The sequence below is a fragment of the Hyperolius riggenbachi genome, chromosome 12 (assembly GCF_040937935.1).
Source record: "Hyperolius riggenbachi isolate aHypRig1 chromosome 12, aHypRig1.pri, whole genome shotgun sequence".
Classification (NCBI taxonomy): domain Eukaryota; kingdom Metazoa; phylum Chordata; class Amphibia; order Anura; family Hyperoliidae; genus Hyperolius; species Hyperolius riggenbachi.
The window spans coordinates 82311685-82338151 of record NC_090657.1 but is presented as its reverse complement, the minus strand read 5'-3'; the positions used below and the strand labels follow the sequence as shown (position 1 = coordinate 82338151).

Below are 26467 nucleotides of genomic sequence, written 5' to 3'. Positions count from 1 at the left end.
CCAGGGCGAGAGATCCAAGCACAAATGAACACAGATGCTTCCATTGGCACCACCAAGTGAAACTTTCTATTGCTATGAGGAGGGGAGGAAGGATGACAGTGGGATGCACGATGGAGCTGCTAGATTCTTGGCCAAGAAAGCCCTAAATGGCTGCCTCAGGCTGGCTTCACACTGCCAACTGTGGTTAGCAGTGCAATGCGATCAGATGATTGCATCACACCGCAATGCCAACAAAAAGCCGATGGAGATTACTGTAGCAGAGGGCGGTTATCTCCATTCTGGCTGCAGGCCAACCAGGAAGTGAAGCTCTCTAGCACCCTGGATCAACTATGCTGGGAATTACCTAGTAATTAAAGTTGTGGATGTCTTTCAACGTCTCCTTTAAAGGCAGACATAGAATTTGCCATAACTACTTCCTGTGTTAAAATATTCCGCATTTTAACCACTCTGAGGCCCAGTGCACACTGGGCGGATCCGCCGGCCGCATCCGCTTGAAAATCCGCGTGGCTAATGTATCTCTATGGGCTGGTGCACACCGGCGGTTTGAGGTTTTTAGCAAGCCGCAAACGTGCCTCTTGCTGCACGTTTGCGGTTTGCTTAAAATCTCAAACCGCCGGTGTGCACCAGCCCATAGAGATACATTAGCCATGCGGATGCTGATGCGGATGCGGACGGCGGATCACATACAAAATCCGCTCGGTGTGCACCCGGCAAATATCGGCTCTCTGCTCCCAAAACCGCTAGCGTTTTGACGATCTGCTAGCGGTTTTGGTGTGCACTGGGCCTTACTGTAAAGAACCCCTTCCTACACAGATGGCAAAACCTTTTTTTCTCCATGCACAGACCATTTCCCCTTGTCTTTTGTACAAGCCTAGGGAGAAAAAAACTCATCTGACAAACTTTTAGTATTGTACTCTGATGTATGTATATACGTGAATCAGGTCACCCATTAGGCGTCTTTTTTCAAGCTCAATAAACCTAGTTTGTCCAATCTTTCTTGGTAAGTGAGATCCTCCATCCCTCAAATTAATTTAGTTGCCACTCTTTGTACCTGTTCTTGTATGCCAATGTACTTCCTAAAGTGTGGTGCCAAAATCTGTATCCCACATGTTGCTTCACAAGTGATTTATACAGAGGGAGTAGTATACTAGCATCTTGTGCTTTTAATTAATATTTTATGCTTTCACATTTTTTTTAGCTGCTGCTTCTTGGCAATGAGTATGGATGTTTAACTTGTTATCAAACAGTATAGTCCTTTTTCAAGTCTGATGTTCCTAGCTGTATGTCATGTATCTTATATGGTGCTCTACCATGGCATAACTGCCATCTGTATGCCCATATAGCAGTACTGTTGTGATCCTGTTGTAAAATGTCACTATCCTGCTTGGTGTTTATAATTCTGCATATTTTGTATGAGCTGCAAAGCTATCAACATTACTCTGTATTCCATCTGCTAAATCTTTAATAAATACATTGAAAAGGATTGGACCCTTGTGGGACACCACTACTAACAGTTTCCCATTTTGAATATGGCCCATTTACTACCACTCTTTGACTTCCGTCTGTTAACCAGTTTTCTATACATATACACACATTTTTTCCTAGTTCCTGTATCCTCAGCATCTGTACCAAGCTATTGTGGGGAACAGTGCCAAAAGCCTTTGCAAACTCCAAGTAACTCCAAGTACACTACATCAATGGCTTTGCCAAGATCTTATTTGCAGTCATTACTTTATTACTATTATTATTTTTGATTTATACAGCGCCAGCATCTTCCGTGGGGATGTACAGTGGCATACAAGGTATAACAATACAGAGTATACAATACAACACTTGATACAAGAAAATAGGGTATAACAGCTAATACAGTGAAGAAATTAACTACATGTTTTTACAAAAGGTGGGGGGTATGTACACCCATTACACAGAGATGCAAGACAAAAGGGGAAGAGTGCCATGGCCAAAAGGCCTTACCGTCTAAACATTTAAGGTAAAGGGAAGCTGTGTGTGGATTGGTAGAAATGGTGGTTAGTGGGCAGGGTCCTAGGTAGGAGAGAAGGCTTGACTGAGTGTGTGTGAGTGGCGGATGTGTTGAGGGAGAATGTTCCAGAGGAGGGGAGAGGATCGAGAAAAGTCTTGCAAGCGGGAGTGGGAAGAGGTGATTAGGGAAGAAGACAGAAGGATATTGTTAGCAGAGCGGAGATTGCATGTAGGATGGTATCTGGAAATGAGTTGATTTAGATAGGAAGGAGCTATGTTGTGAAGAGCTTTGTAGGCGAGAGAAAGAATTTTAAATTGTATCTTTTGTGCGACTGGCAGCCAGTGAAGGGACTGACAGAGGGGAATTGGGCTGGAGAAGCGGGAGGAGAGGTGGATGAGTCGTGCAGCAGAGTTCATGATACACTGTAGCGGGGCTAAACGGTTGGCAGGAAGGCCGCGGAGCAGAGAGTTGCAATAGACCCCATACCCATGTAGTGACCCAATCCCATAGTAAGGGCCCATTCATACTAGAGCAGGGGACTTAAACTTGCGGCCCGCGGGCCATTTGCGCCCTCGGTACAATATTTTGTGGCCCGCGTTAGGCAAAAGCAAAAGAGACACGGAACGGAACTATTTTACCTTATAGTTTGCTTCAGTGCACCCAAGTAATCCGCCGCATCCCCGCCGCTAAACGAGGGCTGCAGAGCCCCTGAATCCCCTGGGCAAAGATCCACGACTGCGCTGAGGGGCAGAGCTTCCAGCTGTAGCTCTGTCCCTCCTGACGTCAATCGCCACACGGATCGCCGCCTCTCCCCGCCCCTCTCTGTGAAGGAAAAGTGAGAGGGGCGGGCAGAGGCGGCGATCCACCGCGATTGACGTCAGGAGGGGCCCTTCCAGGAAATGCCGGCAGATTGCCCCCCAGGTGAATTGCAGCCCTGGTTTTGCGGCGGGGATACGGCGGATTACTTGTAATGGGAGCACTGAAACGAACTATAAGTAGGACACTTCATGTTCAGAAGAAATAATTAAAACTGTTAATGACATTTTGAGGACTTTTTTTTTTTGTGAAATCCCTTATGCGGCCCAGCCTCATCCTGACTTTGCCTCCTGTGGCCCCCAGGTAAATTGAGTTTGAGACCCCTGCACTAGAGCGTTTTGCCGGCGATTTTGGCAAAACGCTCAATCGCTAGCGGTTTTTAGAGCGCTAGTGCTATAAAACCCTGTGGGCTCGTTCTTACTTGGGCGATTAGCGGTAATCGCTGGCGATTAATGGAGATCGCCAAACGCAAACGCATAGCCTGCACCATTCTCAGGCGATTTCCCAGCGATCGCGTTAGTGCTATAGAAGCGCTAAACGCGATCGCAGAAAATCGCTGCACCGTCCAGTGATTTTTCCGCGTGTAATCGCGGAAAAATCACTCCCGCAGAACGCCAGTGGTTATTGCCAGCGTTTTGCGCTTTTAAGTGTGGATGGGGCCTAAGGGCGCTTTTCAACAATCAGTTGATAGGCAGTGAAAAACTCTCACAACTGCTTGCCTTACCTTAGTAACATATGAAAGAGGACAGATCAGTGCTAAACTAGGGGGGGGGGGGGGGGGGGGGATTAATATAAACTCCACTTAGAGCCTAATGTCTTTGCAAACTGGTTATCTTGCACAAGATCAGAATAGGTGCAAAGTTTGTCAGCTAGCTAATGCAGGGCATTCCAGATTCCATTGGAACTAACGTATGGCAGTTCTCTCTGCAAGCTGAGCACAGTTCCTGGTATAAGGAAATGGCAATGGTCTCTGCTTATTTAGCAGCGAGCCTAGCGCGGTGTGTGCACTGCAGTACTATTCACTCAAGTTCAGCGAGTTTCCTGAACACCATGGTGTCCCGCTCTGGGCTCTGCCCCCTCCCCTCCCTTCCTCCATGAATGAAGCCCCGTTCTGTTCTACAGCTCTAATTTATGAATGGGTGCCAGAGTTCTCTGTGGAAAGCTTTTTTTCCAGCCCCGCCCCTCCCCTCGTGCCCACCACTCCTCCCATTGGCTAGCCGGGGCGCACAGTGAGCGCCGCTATTGGCCGGCCGGGCTCAGGCAGGCTTTCATTCACAAAAAAAACTCAATGAAACAAAAGAGAGCAGGGGAAATGTGAGAGCATGAAAGAGGAAACTCGCCAATCGCTGCTTCCCTCGGGCAAACAACTGTCTGAGCTGCGAGAAAAACAAGTCCTTTCAAATCAGCACTTTAAATCTGGGGCTGTTAAAGGCTCCCTTCCCTCCCCTTCCCTGCAGATTACAGGCAGCGAGACCTTTCTGCAGCACAGACAGAGCCGAGGTGAGGAAGCCGAGCTGTTCGGGGAAACTTATTTTTCATGCTATTTTTTTTCTGTCCCAGTAAAGGAGGGGTCTGATCATGTCGAACACACCCTTGAGAAATAAACCCAGCCAAGTAGACTGGTGATCTCCTGGCTCTATTGTGATCGGCCTTGAGCTGTACAAATACCCGCTGATTGTTGTAGGAATTGCCCAGCTCTGCAAGTCTCCTTTCCTCTGCAGCAGGGCTGATAGTGAGTGGCTGGGGGAGGCCATATGTTCCCAGCAGGCAGCTCAGAGGATAACGGCACAGTTAGTAGCCTAGGCTCTACTGCCCCGGATGTGTGTATTTTTTACAGTTTCAAAGTATCTAGATACAGCCTCTGTGTTCCTTTCTGACGAGTTGCCTCCCCAGAACACATTTTTTTAGATTTCCTGTAAAGAGAAACTTTGGTGCATATCCGAGGCCTCCTGTTTTCAGCCTCCACTTTATTTATTTTTATATAACATATATTTATATTTTTAGTAATCTCTCCTCCAGTTAATGTTTTGTTGGTTTCAGCCCAATGGCTAATTGGCCACAGCTTGTCTTAACTAGACACCCCATTCCTGTCTCCTTCCCTCCACCCCCTCCCTTGTGCATTTTTTGTGAATGGACCTTATTATGTATGCATGTTTGTGCTCTCCATTCATGCCTCCCCCCTCCCCTTTCCTGTCTTCGCAGATTGCTGACTCCTCCATGACAACATACAGTTAACAGATGGACCATAGGACGAGAGGTTACCTGGATCAGCAAGTGCCTTACACTCTGACAAATGTACGTCTTTACAGCATACCTTGCAGCGTTGAATTCTAGTTTGTCTCTGCAGCAACTTTATTACAGTTTATAGGTCAACCTTGTTTTCTCCTCTGTGTCCTTACTATGCATTACACAAGATCTTGCTTTTTAATGCATACAAGTTTATTTGCTTTAATTTATTTTTGCTGATATTTATATATTTATTCATTTGTGTAGAATTCTCAAGGGCACAGAGATGTAGACCGATACTCCTTGGGAGGCAGAAGGAAATTCATGGATGCAGATCTGCCACCACAAGAATCTGAAGGTAACGTCAATCTTTACAGCGGATTAGTGTATGGATGCCGGGTGAATTGTCCAGTCGCATGATCATTAGGAATAAGATCGACCAATTTAAAATCAGGCCACATTGCTTTGTAACCCCTCCCATTATTATTATTATTATTATTGTTAAATTTCACTTATTTTATTTTGGATTGATGCCAGTTGGAGTTTATGTACTCTCCAATCAATGCATAGAATACTAATTTAACGCAATACAAATTTTTAAACACACATTATACTATATACATGGTATGGTCTTATCTCTCACTATTTTCTTGTAGGATTCCTGAATGAGAAATCCCTATCAATCTTTTCTATATCTAAACGTGATGTCTCAGTCACATCTGCCTTGAGTATATTTTCCATTTTAGTTATTAGGCACTAATGAGTTATTTGTTTTATGAAGCAATTTCCCTGTCCATAACTCTATCGCCTAATCTCTCTATTTTAACTGCATTGTACTAGGACATTCATGCATACCTCTGTAGACAGTCTAAATACATTTATAATTGGAATCCTATTCCGATATAAGATGACGCCGATATAAGTGGTTTAGTATCTTCATGGATATTTTTGAGCAATTGATTCTAGATTCAGTCTAATAAAAAAAAAATGTTTTTTTTTCTTTACAGATCTATTCCAAGATTTGAGTCAGTTCCAAGAAGCCTGGTTATCGGAAGGTAGGTTTTCTACCTTTAACTATTTCCTATCCTTCAAACCAATTTATCACTGCTTTCTTGGTATATTTAAGGATTTTCTTTGTGCTGTTGAGGAATAATTTCCTGCTAATGTTTCGGAACCTGTTTAAGGGCCTTTTTCCACTAGCCTGCGATTTGCGATTTGCTTCTGACTGCAAATCGCAAGGTACATTAAACTAATGGAAACTGCAGCAGCAATTTCCATTAGTGCGATCCGATTGCGATGCGATTTTGGTCAAAGCGCAATCGTCGTCCTGCCGCGTTTTGTATGCGATTGAGCTGGACTATAATGAGCATAGTAGCTCAATCGCAATCGCATGGTGGAAATTGAAACGCGATTGCGATCGCGATCGTAATCGCGATCGCAATCGCGATCGCATTTCATAGTGGAAAAGAGCCCTAAGGATGAGATTATATAAACAGTTGTATTAGTTTGAGAAAATGTGGGCCTTGTGCTACTTCCTGGATACCCCCCTCCTTTCTGCATCATTGCTTGGCTGGCAACATTACTACTTGTGATGGAGTTACATATATGCTATTTGTAATTTTTGTTTTGTTTTTCTTAAGTTTCTGACTGCTGTCTTTTGTAATGAATTTTGTTGCTCGCATCTCTTGATTGTGTGGTTTTTTTTTTTTGGTTTTTTTTTTTTCCCAATACTGGCTTGAAAGGGAAGCAAATTCCTTAGAGCCTAATTATCTTCAAGTAAATAGCATAATGTGGATTTGTGTAGTCTGCAGGGTTGTTTTCAAGCTGGTTGGAGATGAATTATTATTTATTCATGGGGCACTAATCTATTCTGCAGCACTGCAAAAATTGCAATACTTGGTAAGGGCTGCAGTTATTGCATGGGACAGAGCATGAGTCATCACTGGTAGGCAATTGTCCCAAAAGGAAAGTACCGTATATATAACTTTTTTTTTTTTTTTTTTTTTTTTTTTTTTTTTTTTTTTTTTTTTTGGTATGAAAGTGTTTTATAGTAAACTGACGTTATCAGTGATCTGTTGTTGAGATGCAATAGTTTGTGACTTGGGTTTGCATATATATTTCACCTTAGTCTGTCTTTATTTATATATGGAGGTTTCTTTGTGTCATGGTTTGATGTCGGGCTTGTGCAGGTTTTAATTTCTCGAAGGTTGCGTTCAGTGACATGTTGTGGTGTGTAGTCTGTTAAAACGCGATTGCTGAGGAGTGGGTAAAGGTTACCGACTGAACTGGTCTGCTCTGAGATAAACCATGGGAAGCAAGCCTAATTGTCAAATTAGGCTATGATCACACTATGGGGCCACAGGAAACGGTGGTAATATTGGCGTGCACAGACATCGCACAGCAATATTACCCTTACTAACTGCACTGTGTACTATGATTCACATTATTAGTGCAACCCACGGTACTCAACTAGTGTAATGCGTGATACTAGCGGTAACGCTCCATCATTATTTAGTATTTATATAGCGCTGTATAGAGTATATTGTCTTATTTAACTGTCCCTCAGAGGGGCTCACATTCTAATCCCTACCCTAGTCATACAGTGGTTTGCAAAAGTATTCGGGCCCCCTTGAAGTTTTTCACATTTTGTCATATTACTGCCACAAACATAAATCAGTTTTATTGGAATTCCACTCGAAAGACCAATACAAAGTGGTGTACACATGAGAAGTGGAACGAAAATCATACATGATTCCAAACATTTTTTACAAATAACTGCAAAGTGGGGTGTGCGTAATTATTCAGCCCCCTTTGATATGAGAGCAGTCAGTTGCCCATAGACATTGCCTGATGAGTGCTAATGACTAAATACAGTGCACCTGTGTGTAATCTAATGTCAGTACAAATACAGCTGCTCTGTGATGGCCTCAGAGATTGTCTAAGAGACTCTTGGGAGCAACAACACCATGAAGTCCAAAGAACACACCAGACAGGTCAGGGATAAAGTTATTGAGAAATTTAAAGCAGGCTTTGGCTACAAAAAGATTTCCAAAGCCTTGAACATCCCACTGAGCACTGTTCAAGCGATCATTCAGAAATGGAAGGAGTATGGCACAACTGTAAACCTACCAAGACAAGGCCAGCCACCTAAACTCGCACAAAGCCATGTGGGGGACACTGCCACAAGCCATGTGGGGGACACTGCAAACATGGAAGACGGTGCTCTGGTTAGATGAGACCAAAATGCAACTGCACATCACTCTGAACACACCATCCCCACTGTCAAATATGGTGGTGGCAGCATCATGCTCTGGGGGTGGTTCTCTTCAGCAGGGACAGGGAAGCTGGGAGTACATTTGAAATTGGCGCCTGTAGACTTGGGCGCAGGATTCAGCGGTATATGGCTGATCCTGCTTCTGCATAAGTCCGGGCCGTTTTAATTACTATTCCCCCTCCAGGCCGACATGGATAGTGGGGGAATGAAATAATTCGGCTTCCAGCGATTGCTGGAGGCCGAATTATTGTAGTTTTTTTTTTTTGTTTGTTTTTTTTTTTTTTTTTTTTTAAAGCAACCTCGGCTCCGTCTTCTGCCGGACCCGACGTTACTCACTGAGCGCTGCAATAGGAGTGATTCCTATTATAGTCTATGGAGGCGCTAGCTGCGCCCAAATCTAGCAGCGCTGAAAAGCACTGCTCCGGAAGCTGGTCAGAGTTGATGGGAAGATGGATGGAGCCAAATACAGGGCAATCTTGGAAGAAAACCTCTTGGAGTCTGCAAAAGACTTGAGACTGGAGCGGAGGTTCACCTTCCAGCAGGACAACGACCCTAAACATAAAGCCAGGGCAACAATGGAATGGTTTAAAACAAAACCTATCCATGTGTTAGAATGGCCCAGTCAAAGTCCAGATCTAAATCCAGAATCGAGAATATGTGGCAAGATCTGAAAACTGCTGTTCTTAAACGCTGTCCATCTAATCTGACTGAGCTGGAGCTGTTTTGCAAAGAAGAATGGGCAAGGATTTCAGTCTCTAGATGTGCAAAGCTGGTAGAGACATACCCTAAAAGACTGGCAGCTGTAATTTGTAGCAAAAGGTGGTTCTACAAAGTATTGACTCGGGGCTGAATAATTACACACACCCCACTATGCAATTATAATTATTATTATTATTATTATTTTTTATTTTTTTTTTAAATGTTTGGAACCATGTATGATTTTCGTTCCCCTTCTCACGTGTATATCACTTTGTATTCGTCTTTCACATGGAATTCCAATAAAATTGATTCATGTTTGTGGCAGTAATATGACAAAATGTGGAAAACTTCCAGGGGCATAATACTTTTGCAAACCACTGTATGTCTATATTTTGTGTGTGTGTACCATAGTCTAGGGCTAATTTAGGGGAAGCCAATCAACTTATCTGTATGTTTTTGGGATATGGGAGGAAACCAGAGTGCCTGGAGGAAAACCCACACAGACACACTTGGCCAGGGATTCAAATCTTTTAAATTATTCTTTTTCTATGTCTGGCTGAATAAGCCATAAAATAGGTTAAAACTAACAGTAAAATCCTTGGGGCACACATCTGAGCCTTTCATAATTGTATCTCTTAACTCCACCCACTTCACTTGGTACTTGTAGAATACTACCCAGATAGAAGATCTCTCAATAGAAAAATACTCTGGCCTATTATGGTTGCAACCTTTAACGTGACCCTAATGTGGTGACTTATGGCTTCAGCTGCCACTTAATGTCTTCCGGGACAGACCCTGGCGTGCCCATGCTAATTCCGTTACGGGGTTCTTGAGTTAATATACGCTCGGTAGCTCCACGCATGCACACATGCTTACTGATTGGCCAGTCACAATCGAGTCAAAGCTGTGTGTGTGAGATCGGGATGAAAGTAGGTGACAGTCAATCTGTGCTAGCGGGTTACACCTGTAGTCACTTTGTATTGTTGAAACGAGGGTAAGGTATTCTTTACAATACCCCATCATTGACCTGGTCTACCACTGGCAGGTAGGATAGGTCAACAAGGCGATAGTAATGCTAAGATGTAAATGTTATGCTAATTTATAAACTGTTTGGAAATAGCCAAACCAAATGAAGCATTGGTCCGATTCCAAGCTGCATAAAACTTGCATCAGCTCTGAATAATTAGTATCTTATTGACTATCCCTGATGACAAGGTTGAATATGGTGAAATGAATGGCCTTGATGAAATCCTTCTTCACTGTAATCTGTGGTTAGACTGAGGTGCTCTGTTCTGTACTGATGTTGTTTTAGCATTATGCTGACCTTGCTTAGTGAATTAGCAGTAGTGTGAACAGAGCGGCTCCAGGATTTTTCAATTAAGGGTGCTATGCAGGTGCCGGGGTAGCTGCCGACCTGTGGCATGCTTCACTGCAGCAAAAAAAAAAAAATTGTGTCACTGGAAAAAAGGGTGTGGTGATGACCTAATGGGTAGGGCCAAACCGGGCTGTGGAGTCGGAATTGGAGTCGGAGCAATTTTGGGTACCTGGAGTCGGAATCGTGGTTTCATAAACTGAGTCGGATGATTTTTGTACCAACTCCACAGCCCTGGGGCCAAATGTACATTAACTTAGCAGCGGTGTAATTCACACACCATGGACATCAACAGGAAACTTTGAATGAAGCCCCCTCTTAAAAAAAAAAAAAAAAAAAAAAAAAAAGCCTTATTTACTATACATGAAGCAGAGATTAGATTGTGAGCTTCTCTGAGGACACTCGTGACATGACTATGTATTCTGTAAAGTGCTGCCCTTGTAGTATTGGTGTCAAGAGTATAGGTGACCAGATGCTTCCATCTCCCACCCCCCAGCAGCGCTGTCCCTCACCTCTCCAATCGCCTCCAGCACCGATGATTCATCTTTCCCCTCCGTCACTCACTTGTTGTCGCGTGCTTGCATGTGCACATGGCTTTTAGCAACCACAGAACCACTTTGGCTAGGTTGTAAGTGGGCGTTTGCGTTCTCTGTAACAGGAGGAACACAATGGAATGGGAAAGTGGCGCCGCACATTACCCGTGTATTGTCACGTGCAGTCAAAAAGTATGCATTGCTGTCAATGTTGACTCCCTCGTGTTTTTTTTTTTTGTTTTTTGTTTTTTGTTTTTTTTTGGGGGCAACACATGCAGTGCAGAGCAGGATCATGCACTAGGCAAGGGGCCCTCCTGTCAACTTCTCTGACCTCTCTCCACTTCAGCTTACCAAAAAGAGCACAAGGAGACCCCAAATCTACTACCTTGCCCAGGCCCCCATTACATCTCTATCAACAACAAATAACATTTGTAGAGCGCTTTTCTCCCATAGGACTCAAAGCGCATAAGCATGGCTCAGACCATCGTGGTACAGAGCAAGAATTTTATAAGTCCGGAAATGCCAGGCTAAACAGGTGGCTTTTCAGTCTGGATTTGAATAGCTCCAGGGATGGTGCTGTCTTTACTGGGTGTGGCAGGGAGTTCCAAAGAGTAGGGGCAGCATGACAGAAGGCTCTGCCTCCAGATTTTTTGAGGTGCACTCTGGGAGTGACCAAGTTTATAGAACTTGCTGATCTGAGGTTGTGAGAGGTGTGTTGCAGCTTCAGCAAGTCCTTCATGTATCCAGGGCCCAGATTGTGCAGGGATTTGAATGTCAGCAGTCCAATCTTGAAGAGTATTCTCCATTCTACTGGTAGCCACTGCCAGTGCAGTGAGTGAAGGATCGGTGTAATGTGACAGTGGCGAGGCTGGTTTGTTAGCAATCTGGCAGCAGCATTCTGCACTAATTGCAGGCGACGCAGGTCCTTTTTGGGGAGGCCAGCATAAAGGGCATTGCAGTAATCCAGCCGTGATGTGATGAAGGTGTGAACTAGGGTTGGAAGCAGGGCTGTGGAGTCGGAGTCGGGCAATTTTGGGTGCCTGGAGTCTGAGTCGGGAAAAAATGCTCCGACTCTGACTCCTAATGAATTTGTAACTGTAATTAAAATAGAAAATATGATAAAATGTTCTATTTCTCAGATAAGTCATTAAAAATAATGTATATATACAGTAATAGCTGTGCTTAGTCCACAAAAATGAAATAAACCAATCAAAATTAGTTACTTGTGCTGCTTCAATAAAGCAGTCCCCGTATTTTTAAGGTCAGATATACATATCTGATTGTGACTGTATATATGATGTGTACACAGGAATCTCTTATATATACTAAATAACATCTATGCTGTAAGAATAAAGCCTGATGTGTAGCCGTGTCACTAATAGAGATGGTCAACGAGATGGAAATAATTCTGCATTGATGCTGATTTATGCAAATGTATGCACTCCCTTTGCTGATGAAATCAAATAATTTGATATGTTATTAAAATTTGGTTTGGTGACTACAAATTAAAGGGTAACTGAGACGGATGAAAAGTAAACTTTTATACATACCTGGGGCTTCCTCCAGCCCCCTTCAGGCTAATCAGTCCCTCACTGTCCTCCACCACCCGGATCTTCTGCTATGAGTCCTGGTAATTCAGCCAGTCAGCGCTGTCCGGCCGCATGCCGCTCCCACAGCCAGGAACATTCTGCACCTGCGCAATAGTGCTGCAAAGGTGTAGTATGCTCCTGGCGGCGGAGTGTGTGCATGCGCACTACGCCTGACTGGCTCAAGTACCTGGACTCATAGCAGAAGATCCAGGTGGTGGAGGAGGACAACGAGGGACTGATTATCCTGAAGGCAGCTGGAGGAAGCCCCAGGTATGTATAAAACATTTCATCTGTCTCAGGTTTACTTTGTTACACAGTAGTAGTATACTCTACATATGCACTCCCCACAGAGCTGCAGGGAATCCACTGAGAATGCTGTGCACATTGAACACAGAGGTGTTGTCTGTTTACAATCTCCTCATTCCCCTGAAGAGTACCTGCACATCATTCTTACATGCAACCACACTTACATTGCCTAGAGCCTGATAGATGTTCTTTGTTCCGGTTTGTACCTTTTACAAGTACTCTTACCAAGGACTAGTTTTAGTCTAAAGGGAATAAATATAGTAGTCTACATATCCTTCTCACTTCAGTTGTCTTGTAAAATTCCTAAGCGTTGGCAGTTAAGAGACGAATTTCATGTTACATACTTTTAATCAACAAAATTGTAATATGCAAATTAGAGGAGTCTGAGTCGTGGAGTCGGAGTCGGTGGAATCCTAAACTGAGGAGTCGGAGTCGGTGGATTTTTGGACCGACTCCACAGCCCTGGTTGGAAGATCCTCTGGGGGAATCAGATGTTTAATCTTTGCAATGTTCTTCAGATGAAAGTAGGAAGATTTAACTACAGATGAAATTTGGTTTCTTAAACTTAAATCCCCATCGATTAGTACACCAAGACTGCGCACAAGGTTGGAGCTGTTTATGTCTGAATTCCCAATCCTGATTGGTGTTGCTTTAGGATAGAGCTGTTTTGATGGTGAGCACTGGCTTTGGACAAAGAGGACCTCAGTTTTGTCAGCATTCAGTTTCAACCAGTTATCATTCATCCATGCCTGTAGCTCAGCTAAGCAACCGTTTATTTTTGGAGTAGTCTGTTCCACCAGGTTTGAAGGACAGGTATAGCTGTGTGTCATCGGCGTAGCAGTGGTACGTCAGGCCATGTCGTTGGATAAGTGTACCAAGTGGCAACATGTAGATTGCAAACAGCAGAGGGGATAGGATTGATCCTTGTGGCACTCCGAATTGTAGAGGTGCAGATTTGGACATTATAGGTCCTAGGGATACTGTGTTCTGTCAGTCAGGAATGATCTGAACCACTGGAGGACTGATCCACTGATGCCACAGTACTCCTGCAGTCTGTTAAGCAGGATTTCATGGTCAACTGTATCAAAAGCCGCTGAGAGATCCAGCAGGATTAGGATGGAACATTCCCCTCTGTCCCTTGCCATGAGCAGATCGTTGCAGACTTGCATGAGGGCTGTTTCACAGCTGTGGTGTTTCTTAAAGCCAGATTGTAGAGGGTCCAGGATGTTGTTTACTGACAGCCTGGTTTCAAGTAGCAGATAGGCCTAGTGCACGCCAGAGCGTTTCTGCTGCGGTTTGCGATCTGCTTGCGGGTGCGGATCCGCTAGGGTAATGTATTTCAATGGGCTGGTGCACACCAGAGCGGGAGGCGTTTTGCAGAAACGCATACTCCCGGGCTGCTGCAGATTTTGGATTGCGGATGCGTTTCTGCCTCAATGTTAAGTATAGGAAAACCGCAAACCGCTCTGAAAAACGGCACTTCAGAGCGGTTTACCAGGTGTTTTTTGTTACAGTAGCTGTTCAGTAACAGCTTTACTGTAACAATACATGAAATCTACTACACCAAAAACGCTTCACAAAACCGCAAAATGCTAGCTGAAACGCTACAGAAAAAGAAGAAAAAGCGTTTCAAAATTTGCTAGCATTTTGCGGATCTGCTAGCGGTTTTTGGTGTGCACCAGCCCATAGACAGCCTTTTCAATAACTTTACCTAAGAAGGGGAGGTTGGAGACAGGTCTGTAGCGGCTCATAGCATCTGGATCCATGGAAGGTTTTTTAAGAAGGGGCTTGATGATTCCTTCTTTTAAAGAGGTAGGAAACCTCCCTGCTTGCAGAGAGCAATTTACTATTTTGTGAAAAGCTGGACCAAGCAGGTCAGGACATTTCAGCATATGTTTAGTTGGTCCAGGGTCCAGGTCGCAGGTTGTCTGGCGGAGGATGTCTGAGATCTCTTCCTCACTAATATTTTTTGAAGTCAGTCCAGGGTGTTTAGGTTGGGGATAAATCCATCTCTGATGCAGTGCATTGGGATGTTGCATTCCATTATCCCGCACTCGGGGTGCTGTGAACATTGCATAGGCGTGTAGTGCGTTAAGCCACCTTACAATATTGCAGTTGCACTGCATTGCACCACTGGGAACGTAGCCTTGCGAATGGAAGAGATGTAGTTCTAGTTGTACTTTCTGGAATGTGCAATAAAGTTTGACTTTTGCAGCTTACACTAATTTTGGTTACGACCACTGCGACTGCTGCTTGGTAGTCTTCTCTACAACGAATGTGTGGTGCAATTTACATAGCGGATACAGCCCAATGTATTTGTCTTTTAAATCGGCAGTGGTTAGGAGCAGATTTGCCCAGGAAAGACATAAATTGAAAGCTACTGTAAGATGAGTCATAATCCCTTGTAATGTGGTCTTATTTCTGCAGAACTGCTATTTCATAAATTGTTTTCATTCTTCCGAACGTATATTCTGTCTATACAACACCGTGCACAGGCTGCTGGTAATGGGAAACTCTTCCAAAACTCGTCTGCTTTTTGTGCTGCTGCTAAAAATATTTCCACTCTTGGAATCGGGATTGAAACTGAGGCTATCGAGGCAATGGATATAGACAACTGATGTGGATGATGGATTTTAGGGATTTTAGTGATCTGGGTTGTGTATATGAATACAAAGAAATAAAACTTCTGGTATGTTTTTCCATATCTGAATTGACATGACTTGGGTGCCACCCATGCAGACGTGTTGTTTGGGTGCAGGGCGAGCTGAATGACCGCTCTCCCTGCTGCCGCTAAACTGGCGCCGTAGTAGCGCAGAAGGAATTACTTGAGGTCTGGCGATCGCCGTTTCCCAATCGCCTGCTTTGCCACCCATCTATATATTGTGGATGTCTGCTGATTACTACTAGGGATGGTCGAATATGGCTGTTTTGGATTCTGCAGAAATTCAAGGGGGGGGGGGGGGCATCGGAATGCAAATAAGAAAAGGGGGATAAAAAAAGTTTGGAAAATCAGTCTTGCAATTTAAGTTTTCCAACTTGCCATTTTTCCGATTGAGGGCGCATTCACAGTGGGATGTTATTGTAAGGCAGGTTAACGCACTGTAATGTTAAGAATTCACAGAGTGACATTAACATCACATTGTAAATGCTGTGTTATGGTAACTCACTGCTTGCAGTGCGCTATCTCTAAACGCAGATGTTAACAGATAAAGAGCGGCATACTTTTCATCTCCTGTATTATCCACTATATGCCACAGCAACGCAGTGTTAATGCTGCGTTGCGACTTTAACGTTGCATTACATCGCAGCGTCCCCCTGTGAATATGCCCTAAACATTTTCGAGGAGTATTTTAGTCTTTCTTTTACAACTGTGATCTGATGTTTGCTGAAAAATTCTGCATTCTTATTGGTCCAGTGCTTCCAAGTTCTGTGATCGGGCTAAAATGACAGAGTTGAAGTAAATCTGATTTTCCGATCAGAAATTTCCATTCCACGGAATCCGAATGAGGGTCCCTACTGATCACAGTAGGCAGTAGGGGCGATTGTATGTATTGCTAATTACACCAGAGAGGAAATGTGTGCATCAACCAAGTGAACCTGACAAATCTGGCTTTGCAAATTTGGCCTATTGGCTGATCACGAGACATTGCTCATGCAAATATGCATTTACTTTCGCATGCCAAAAAATGCAGGGTCAAAAACCAACACCGCAAAGCAATTGCCCTGCGGGAATTAGTGCATGCTACATTAGCACTATCCAGGGGGGCCACGAGGAGGCTTCCCAATGCCCCCATACAACCGGGGGGGCCGTGGGGGTCCCAGGCTCTCTCACTGCCTGGAACCCACACAGCGGCACCCCGGAGGGTTTAAAGGACAACCGTAGCGAGAAGGATGTGGAGGGGGCCATATTTATTTCCCTCTAAACCATACCAGTTGCCTAGCTGTCCTGTTGGTCTATTTTGGCTGCAGTGGCATCTGAATAACACCAGAAACAAGCATGCAGCTAATCTTGTCAGATCTGACAATGTCAGAAACGCCTGATCTGCTGCATGCTTGTTCAGGGGGTATGGCTGAAAGAAAGATCATCAACAGAACAGCCAGGCAACTGGCATAGTTTAAAAGGAAATGAATATGGCAGCCTCCATATACATGTCATTAGTTATCCTTTTAAATACAGATTCTCAGTAGTAACATACTTGTCCCTCTTTCTTTTTGTTGGGTGTCTGATATAGATACAGTATTTGGTGCTAATAATATTTACCCAATACGTTGGGAACTTCCCCACCCCCTAGAAGACTGTGTCCCTCACCACTGTTCTGCTTTCAGCCACTCTTCTTGTGTCGCCTGCTCAGAACACTCCCAGCAACAGGAGCGCGACTGTAAGTGGCTCATCCGTGCGCATGCGCAGGAGGGGAACCCCAGAAGAGTGGCTGAAGGCAGAGCGGGGGCGAGGGATACAGAGGCCTCTAGGGGCTGGAGGAAGCCCAAGGTAATCTGCTAGAATTATTTTTCACATCATGTATCCTTTAAGGCCTTGTTAACATTATAAATAGCAAGCACTGAGCAGGTTTTTTGTTTTTTTCCAAGCGCTTTTGTGTAGCAATGTGTTTTTTTTTTTTCCCCCGCTTCCTGACATCGGTCAGGAAGTGAACACTTTGCCCCGAAAATGAATAAATACAATTTATGTATTTATTTAAAGGGACTTCGAGCACCTCTCATGGGCATGCCTTTAAGACTCTGACCAGTACTGCAAAGTATTTAAAGATGCATACCTTTCTGTAGCTTGTGCTCTCATCTTTCATTTGATGCCTGAATCGCCGTTCTACATCAAATAGTTTTCATTCGATTTCAGTTTAATTGCAGCTGCCATCTTGGCTATGTTATAACTTTCAGGTCACCCCTGTCTTCTATGTTAGAGAAGTGCATCACTGAATGAAGCAGGAAGAGGAAGTGACATGGATGGCCATTGCAAGAGGCTCCTCCATAGGGTTCATAGCACGACTTTGTTTCAAAGTAGTCTGTCTTAAAGGCATGCCCATGAGAGGTGCTCGGAGTTCCTTTCTATTGAATCGCAAACGCTGTGAAAATGGTTCAGGAGCCGCGTTTGCGATTTGGGTAGAAGGCTCACAGCTCATGTGAGAACACTCACATAAGCTTACATTGCAGAAGCGCTTTTAAGGCAATTTTTAAAATCGCCAGGGCTTTAAAAAAAAAAAAAAAAAAAAAGCGGAAACGCTCTTAGTGTGAACAAGCCTTAAGGCCGCTTTGTAAAGCAACTTGCGGCACTGCAATACACCACCTATGCAACGTTCACAGTGTGGCAGGTGCATTGTGGTATAATGGCGTGCGGCATCATAACATGCATCGTGCCGCAAAAAGCATGCATTAAGTGAAGCATAATATACTTTGACTTTATGCTTCACTGTATACAGTGCACTGCTTTCCTGTTGCTTTTGCTGCAGTTACAGGAAACAGAATGTCGACTGTGAGCATAGCTCTATGTCTATTGAATAGGTAGAGTTAATGTTGGGCTTGGGCTAGAAGTCAGTGTCGGGCATATATCGCAGTTTTGGAATTCAGACAATGCCAAATATTCATCGCTTAAATTAATGTTCTTGAGTTGCTGGTGATACTGATCTATAAATATCCTTAGGAGGAAAAACTAGAACTTTTTTTAGCTTACACTGGAGTCTGGTGTCATTACTGATGATCGATGAGAAGCAAATATTCTGGCATTGCATACAAATGGCAGGCAGCATGGAGCTCAGCTGAAAAGAGTTTGCAGTTTTGTATGGCTTAGCCCCATGCTGCGTGCAGTTTGCATGCATACCGTGAGTATTTGCATCTCATCGATCCTCTATATCCTCTATACTCTCTCTGATGGGGAGGCCACAGACAACATCAGGAACACAGCAAATTCTGGACAAATCCTGGGAACCAGCTCACCGCGAACACAGTGAATCCAGCGCAGGAGACTTGGGCGCCACCATAGGCCGCAATATGAATTACGGCTATAGCGGCGCACAGGGAGTAACTTTGGCGCCGTCAGAGCTGAAGTTACTTCTATAACACTATAATTCGGACTCCAGCAATAGCTGGAAGCGGAATTATTTCATTCCCCACCATCCATGGCGGCCTGGAGGGGGAATAGTATTTAGCGCGGCCCGGACTTGTGCAGCAGCAGGATCAGCCATATACCAGCTGTATTCTGCGATTAAGTCTCCCACGCTGATTCCTCTCGTACGCAGCTCACCAAGGGTCCCTAAAATGAACAGTTGGAGCCAGCTTGTGCCTAAACTGGGCAGACTGGTTCCTGATTCAAGTATTAATCCACACCTGATACGTGCATGCATTAGCTAAAGACCATTGAGGGCCAGTGCACACCAAAAAGCGCTAGCGTAATCGCAAACTCTTAGTGCTTTTTGAAGTGATTTTCCTAGGCGATTCTAGAATTTTCTAATCCTGCCTAGCGATTTTTTTTCTTTTTTTTTTTTTTAAAGCGTTTTGGTGTAATGCTTTTGTTACAGTAGAGCTGTAAACTGAACCGCTTCTTTAACCACTTGATGACCCAGCCTTTACCCCCCCCCCCCACCTTAAGGACCAGCGCTGATTTCGCTGATCTGTGCTGGGTGGGCTCTACAGCCCCCAGCACAGATCAAACACCAGACAGAGCGACCAGATCGCCCCCCCTTTTTGATGATGATGTGCTGGGGGGGGGTCTGATCGCTCCTGCATGCTGTGGCTGGCGGGGGGGGGGGCACCTCAAAGCCCCCTCCACCGCAGGATTCTCCCTCTCCTCCCTCCCTGCCCGGGAGATCGGAGGCTGCGCAGGAACGGATCTGTCCTGTGCAGCCTCTAACAGGCTCCTGCCTGTCATGTGACAGCGATCCCCGGCCGCTGATTGGCCGGGGATCGTTGATCTAGTACAACGCTGCTACTGTTAGCAGCGTTGTACAAATGTAAACAAAGCGGATTATTTCCGCATGTGTTTACATTTAGCCTGCGAGCCGCGATCGGCGGCCCGCAGGCTATTCACGGAGCCCCCCGCCGTGAATTGACAGGAAGCAGCAGCCGCTCGCGCGAGCGACTGTTTCCTGATTAATTAGCCTGCAGCTGCCACTTTGCCGACGCGCGTTACGAGTGCGCGGTCGGCAAGTGGTTAATAAAAATGCTTCGAAAACTGCTCTGATCTAGCAAATTTCCACTTTCTTATACTTTAACACTGAGGCTGAATCGCCTCAGAAATCAGCAAATATGCTGCAGGATGCATTTGCGTTTTGAGGAAAAAAGCTCATCGCTCTGGTGTGATCCATCCCACTCAAATACATTAGCCAAGCGCTTCTCAAAGCGATGGCATTTTTAAAAGTGCTCAGAAGCACTCTTGGTGTGCACCAGCCCTAAGAGCAGATGTACCCCAGTGATTTCTAAGTGGTGACCACCTATGCTCCTTATGCAGCCCGAAGAATCTGTCGGCCCACAATTTAACCCTCACTTATGCCCCCCAATACATCATCCAAGAGCATGCTGACCCTACTGTCCTATTTGCACCGCATGCAACCTCTGTTCCATGCCTCTCTGTTGAGAGCCCCCCCCCTCCACCACCACCACCTCCTTAAGCTTAATACCCACCACAAGACCTCAGAGTATGGATACGAACGTTCCCTAATCCCTCTTCCACAATTTCGTACTGTGGAAAAAAATCACGAACGCAAACACTGCTTTGAATGATCGTGGTAATAAGTGCAGGGGTCAATGGGGTTGGAACGACCGTGCACGATGGGATTAGCCAAATTGCATTCACAGAAAATGCTCATGCTTACTAAATGCTAATTCAAAACGCTAGAAATTGCGTCTTGTAGTGGGGTCCAGGTCCCATTGATTTGAATTAAAATTGCTGCAATCGTGATTTTTCTAAAAATTGCATTCATGCCAATTTTACTGCGTTTTTATATTCAAGTCAATGGGAGCATTTTTTAGAAAATGCTCTGATCAGAAAAGCTCTCGAAGTGCTCATAATGTGTCTACATGTTCTCGCTTTTTTTTTCTTTGGGGGGGGGTTGAGTGAATGGGAAATATTTGTTTTAATGTATGCGTTTCCACTGAGCCAGCACTTGCAGTGATGTGAATATGCATCCAAATCGCTTAGCAGTACCATGCATGGCGATAGGGATTCAGGTATGTGCTGCGGGAAACTTCAGCATGCCGTCCATAATCACGCTGCAGTTCAATTCGGGCCTCAACCCACATGAGGGATAGGCAGCGTTTCACCGCCCAGGGCAGGGAAATGCTGCAGGTTAGGGCCAGATTTGGCCCCAGTGGAAACAGGCCCATTTCTACTGTGGCATTTTGTTCACAGCACTCTGGCCATCTATTATTGGTGGTGTGCGTCATGTGATGTAAATAAAAAAAAAAAAAGACATGAGGTAGAGTTGTATGCAAATTGTATACGGCTTTGAATTGTGCCCATCAAATGCTTTTTCAGATGATTTTGATGGGCCTTATTCCAAGCTATATACACACTATTAATTTTGCGCGCTTAATGGAATTATTAACATCCCATTGGTCATCTGAAAAGTCTACTCTGCATGGCCCTGGTGGCCGCAGTCAAAAAATTCTCCCCTGCACATTGCAGTGGTGTGTAGTGCACAAAAGGTTTCCTTCACAAATGTGGTCAGGTGCAGAGATATGTTCAAATTCTGTTCAGTAGTACATTATGACTGCTTTATACAGTAATAGGAAATTTCAGACAGGAGCTTAAAAATGAATGCATTGCTGAATGGAAGGAAAGAAATTTTTACTGTGGGTTTTATTGTAGGTAAAGAAACTGATCAGAAATCGGGCAAAATGGTATTTTTTAACAATAAATACATTAAAAGCTATGCCGGTAGATGAGCAGGTGCTCCTATTTATGCGTTAATACTAATCCTTCAACGGCAACGGTCATTCTATTTTTCCTCAAGTCGATTGATATTTTACAGTGTTCAATCTTCAAAAGGCAGCAAGAGGTTAAGTGACTAATGAACACTCCAACATAATGAGAATTCCATTTTCACAATTGGATCATAGATAGGAAGGTGCCCATACTGATTCTGGGTTATTGTGCCGTCAGACTCCACAGTGTCATTTCCAATGCAGGTGAGCAGGACAGTCTCACTGCCCTACTTGTAATGATGAATATGTTACGAACAGGGATTTGGCACTGCAAGTCCTTAAACGGTGGAACATGAACATTCTGCGTCTTTTGAAGGACTTTTCTGCCTGTTACTTGTAACTGAAGCCATGCTTTTTAATATTGGAATATCAAAATCCCGCTGCGCCCCAGTGTCCATCTGGTTTGATTTTATGGGTATGTCTGTATTCTATCTGTTGCTTCCACCATCATCCTCATCATCCTACAGTGTCGCTGGTCACCCGACGCAACACTTTTGTCATTGTAGAAAGTTTAATATAAATAAAGCTTAATGTGTATTCCTTCTTTAGAAACTTTGTTTATGCATCACGTTTAGTATGTTATGGGTATTGGGTGATTTTGTTCTTAATTTGCCTCTGCTTCATTAAATTGTTGTTTTGCCGATCCCAGATACTTGAAACATGCATTTTTTAATATATATATCTAAAGGTCTGTTGCTAAAAAAATCAATTAAAAGCAGTAATTTAATATCCCTTACAATTGCTTTTATTGGCTTACTACACCTTTTTGTATTTTATTTACAGTGACTATAGAATTTGTGCAGTTTACTAAGGATGTGAAACTTTGCGTACAGTGTCTATATCTACTCTGTTTTTGCTGGACATGATTTACACAGGCTACTACATACGGACGACATTGTCTCCTGATTTCTCTATGGTGATCACATATTTCTGATTCACCTCTTTGCCTAGTATGATCACAATATATTTTGGATTTAGGCATGCGTATGCTTTTTCCTTACTTTTACACAATAACATGTACGGTAATTATTTATTTAATTGTACTAACATCTTCTGCAGTGCTTTAGAGTTTTTAGATAATCCAACTTGTCCCTTCTTGGAGGTGTTAAAAATCAAATCTCTTCCATAATCTCCTTTCCAAGATAGTCTAATGGTTCGTGGGACTTGCTTTCCAAAACGTGTATTACTGTTATTTTTCCTGATCTATAAGGTTTATGAATAATCCAGTTTGATAATTTGTTTCACTTTGTTCCAAGTCCATGATGGGCTTCTCCTAGCCCTCTTCAGGGTAGGAGCTGTGATTTTCATTCATATTTTGCCACTGCGTATATACAGCAATGCGCTTCCTGCAAGCTTTCCCCGCTGTTGCTGAAAGATATCTATAATGAGGTGTAATTATTACCAGGCTCGCAATATACCTTCAGCAAAACAGAGAGAGATTGCTTCTATTCTCCGGGTTCACTTCTTGCCTCCAGTGACATGAGGTTGGTAGTAAATGTGTTATGTCAGATTTCCTCTCAACAACTCTTGCAACAAATTTCCCACCAACCTCAAATTCCAGACTTTGACATTTAATACACCTTTGTGCGTTTATCAACAAATGCAAAAAAAAGTTTTGGTTTTTTTTTTTTTTTTTTTTTTTTTTCTTTTCTTAGATGTCACGTTGTGAGTTAGGGCAGCAAAGTAATATGCAGTTAGTATTATACCGTAATCTTTTCTATCTACATGGTGTCATTACTTGTTGCATGTTCGGAATGTCTTGATAGAGAATGGGCCATGTCTTCTCTAATAGTCTGGAGACCTCTGAATATTCTCACATGTACCCCTTTATTAATGACTACATTGTACATGTATAATCCACCCCCCCCCCCCCCCCCATTATTGTTGGTAACCACATTTCAACATTTCAGGCACCCCCGCCACATATTTGTTTTTGATTGGGTATAAATGCTTTTCACAGATGCCTTGATATTTTTAACGAAGTATACATACGTATTCAGCCTCTTTATATATGATTTTTGTATTTTTTTTGTTTAAATCTCAATTATGATTATTGATTAACTATGACAAGTTCAAGCATGTCCTGAATCCTAAACTAAACTTCCTCCTGGGGCAGCAGGGTGGCATAGTGATTAGACCTTCCACCTTGCAGCACTGGGTCCCCAGTTCAAATCTCAGCCAGGGCACTATCTGCAAGGAGTTTGTACTTTCTCCCTGTGTCTGCATGGATTTCCTCCGGGCACTCTGGTTTCCTCCAGAACATCCCAAAAAATATACAGATAAGTTAATTGGCCCCCCCTTCCCCCTAAATTGGCCCTAGACTGCAATACATACATAGACATATGACTATTGGAGGGATAAGGTTGTGACCCCTTGGAGGGATGGATAAGAGACAAGTCAATACACTCTGTACAGCGCTGCGGAAGATGTCAGTGCTATATAAATACTAAATAATACAAATTCTGGGGTTTGTGTACCATGTGTTATATACACAGGCAGTAGACAATAGCTAGTGCAGTATGTCTCCCATAACCACACAACCTACATGAAGAATGTACATTGTCTATGGCTAAATTGCACATCTTAACAATCATTAAAGACTTCATATTTTAAACCTTTGGTTTTTTTTCTCTGCCACAGTTTCAAATAGAACTTGTCAGAAATGTATATGCACACCTAATTTATTACCCTTATCTGAAAATGAAGGATAAGGGGTAATTGGAAAGGCAGTGGCATATGTAACCATTATTTATATCAGCCATTTAAGGGGCGCTCATGTAAAACCTATTCCCTTGCTGAAAGCATTTGCTGTTTTAATTTGAGCCTTTGATGTTCCAGTTCAGCCAATCTTTATCTCAGAAGTGTTTGCAGGGATATGGGATGCAGCAAAGCCCCAGATATTTTCTGTTGATTTTAGATCACCCTTATCTGCTGTAAAATCTGCATTTACTCTTTCTGAGAGAGGAGACACATGGCTATAAAATTGCAGGGATACTGATTTACAGCACATCTTTATAACGCATAGCAACTGGACAGCAGCATGTGCCTAATTAGTCCTATCCTTCTGTTTTCCTTTACTTTTGTGTGCGAGATAAACTAGTAGAGGCATCAGACATCCCAGCCCATATGCAATTCACTTTTTTTTCTCCTGAATGTTCTCCTAGGACCTAGGTGATATTTTTAAACTTGTCAATTAAGTACTTTTTAAACCACCAAGCAAGCAAATAAATACTTAAATTAATTTTCATAGTACTTTCTTACCCACCCACCTCCTTGGTAGTTTTTCCATTGCAAAGTTCTAAAAAGTAATTTTAAATTGAAGATGAAAAAATCTCTTAAGGGGCCCATACACTTACCGATTTTTCCCGCCGATATAAAGCCAAACGATCACTGTGATCAAATCGGCTGTGAAATCCTTGCACAAACGCTGACCGAACAATCGATTTCCATCCGGATTCGATCGTTCCCATCGATTCCTGTCCGTGCGGAATATTTTGCTCGATCGCCGGCGGGTCGGGAGTGCGTTGATAGCGGCGTTCGAATGCCCGACGATAGCGGCAATACATTACCTGATCTGGTCGATGCGAGTCCCCGCTGTCACCGCTGCTTCTTCTCCGCACTGGGCTCCGGGTCCGGCTGGCTTCACTTCTTCCTGTCCAGGCAGGTAGTTTAAACAGTAGAGCGCCCTCTACTGTTTTTAAACTTCCCTGGACAGGAAGTACAGTGAAGCTGGAGCCCAGAGCAGAGAAGACAGCGGAGACCAGGGGGCTCGCTCCGGCCGGATCAGGTAATTATCCGGCGACCCTGGTGCCGGCAGCTTCACAGATGGTGAATCGATTTCATGCTGGAATCGATTCACAATCTGTTTGCAGTAAAGGCAGCCATACGATCCCTCTCTGATCAGATTTGATCAGAGATGGATCTATCTGTTGGTCGATCTGATGGCAAATCGACCAGTATATGGCCACCTTTAGGAGAAAACTCCAGGTGAAAAAGTGAATTGCATATGAGTCCCGGGCCTATATGCAATTCACTTTTTCTAGTTTTTTTTTTTTTTCTCCTAAGTGATATTTGTGATCTTGTCAAAATGTCTTTTGAATCCCCAGCAAGCAAGAAAAAACGTGAAATAGTTTTGATAGTCCTTTTCCACCATATGAGCCCCGGTATTCCACCCCTTTTGGCTTGGTTGACTTGACTTTTTGCGCTATATTTGTTGTGCAGTCTTTTTCACTCTTAGTACAACACAAAGGTCCATATGCAGTTCATTTTCTCTTTAACCTGTCAGCATTTTACTATTGAAAAAGTACCCAAAGGTTTGTGAAAATCGAATTTAATTTTGAGAAATCTCTTGCTTGCTGGTGGTTTAAAAAAAAAAAAAAAAAAAAGTTTGTTTTAAATATCAACTAGGAAAGAACTCAGGAGAAAGAAAGAATTGCGTATGGGCCCCTGTCTTCCACCTCCTTCTTCCTCCCCCCCCCCCCCCCCCCCTTGGGCTCGATCGACTTGACTTTTAGCATTATATTTGTTGTTCAGTCTTGTTTTACTCTGATCACAACATAAAGGTCCATATGAAAAGTTTTTTTTTTTCTCCTAGGAGATCATTTTTCATCTTCTCTTTCAAATAACTTTTCAGCATTCCACAATTGAAGTACCAAAAGTACTATCAAAATTGCTTTGTGTATTTCTTGCTTGCTGGGGGTTTAAATGGTATGTTATTGTCAAGGTGTGAAAATATCAACT

General features: G+C 43.6%; 1 protein-coding gene across 4 annotated transcripts in view; it reads left to right on the top strand.

Moving 5' to 3' along the window:
• The first annotated feature begins 4121 nt into the window (after positions 1-4121).
• Positions 4122-26467, top strand: part of ETV4 (ETS variant transcription factor 4) — a 103754-nt gene continuing 81408 nt past the window's right edge. The window contains exons 1-4 of one of the 4 annotated variants that reach the window (XM_068263732.1): positions 4122-4297; positions 5000-5092; positions 5291-5381; positions 6031-6078. In XM_068263732.1, coding sequence (XP_068119833.1) covers positions 5036-5092; positions 5291-5381; positions 6031-6078 — 196 coding nt within the window. In that variant the 5' untranslated portion in view covers positions 4122-4297; positions 5000-5035. Of the gene's footprint in view, positions 4298-4507; positions 4530-4596; positions 4618-4999; positions 5093-5290; positions 5382-6030; positions 6079-26467 lie in introns of those variants that run through there. The other 3 variants (XM_068263729.1, XM_068263731.1, XM_068263730.1) reach the window with 3 other exon arrangements.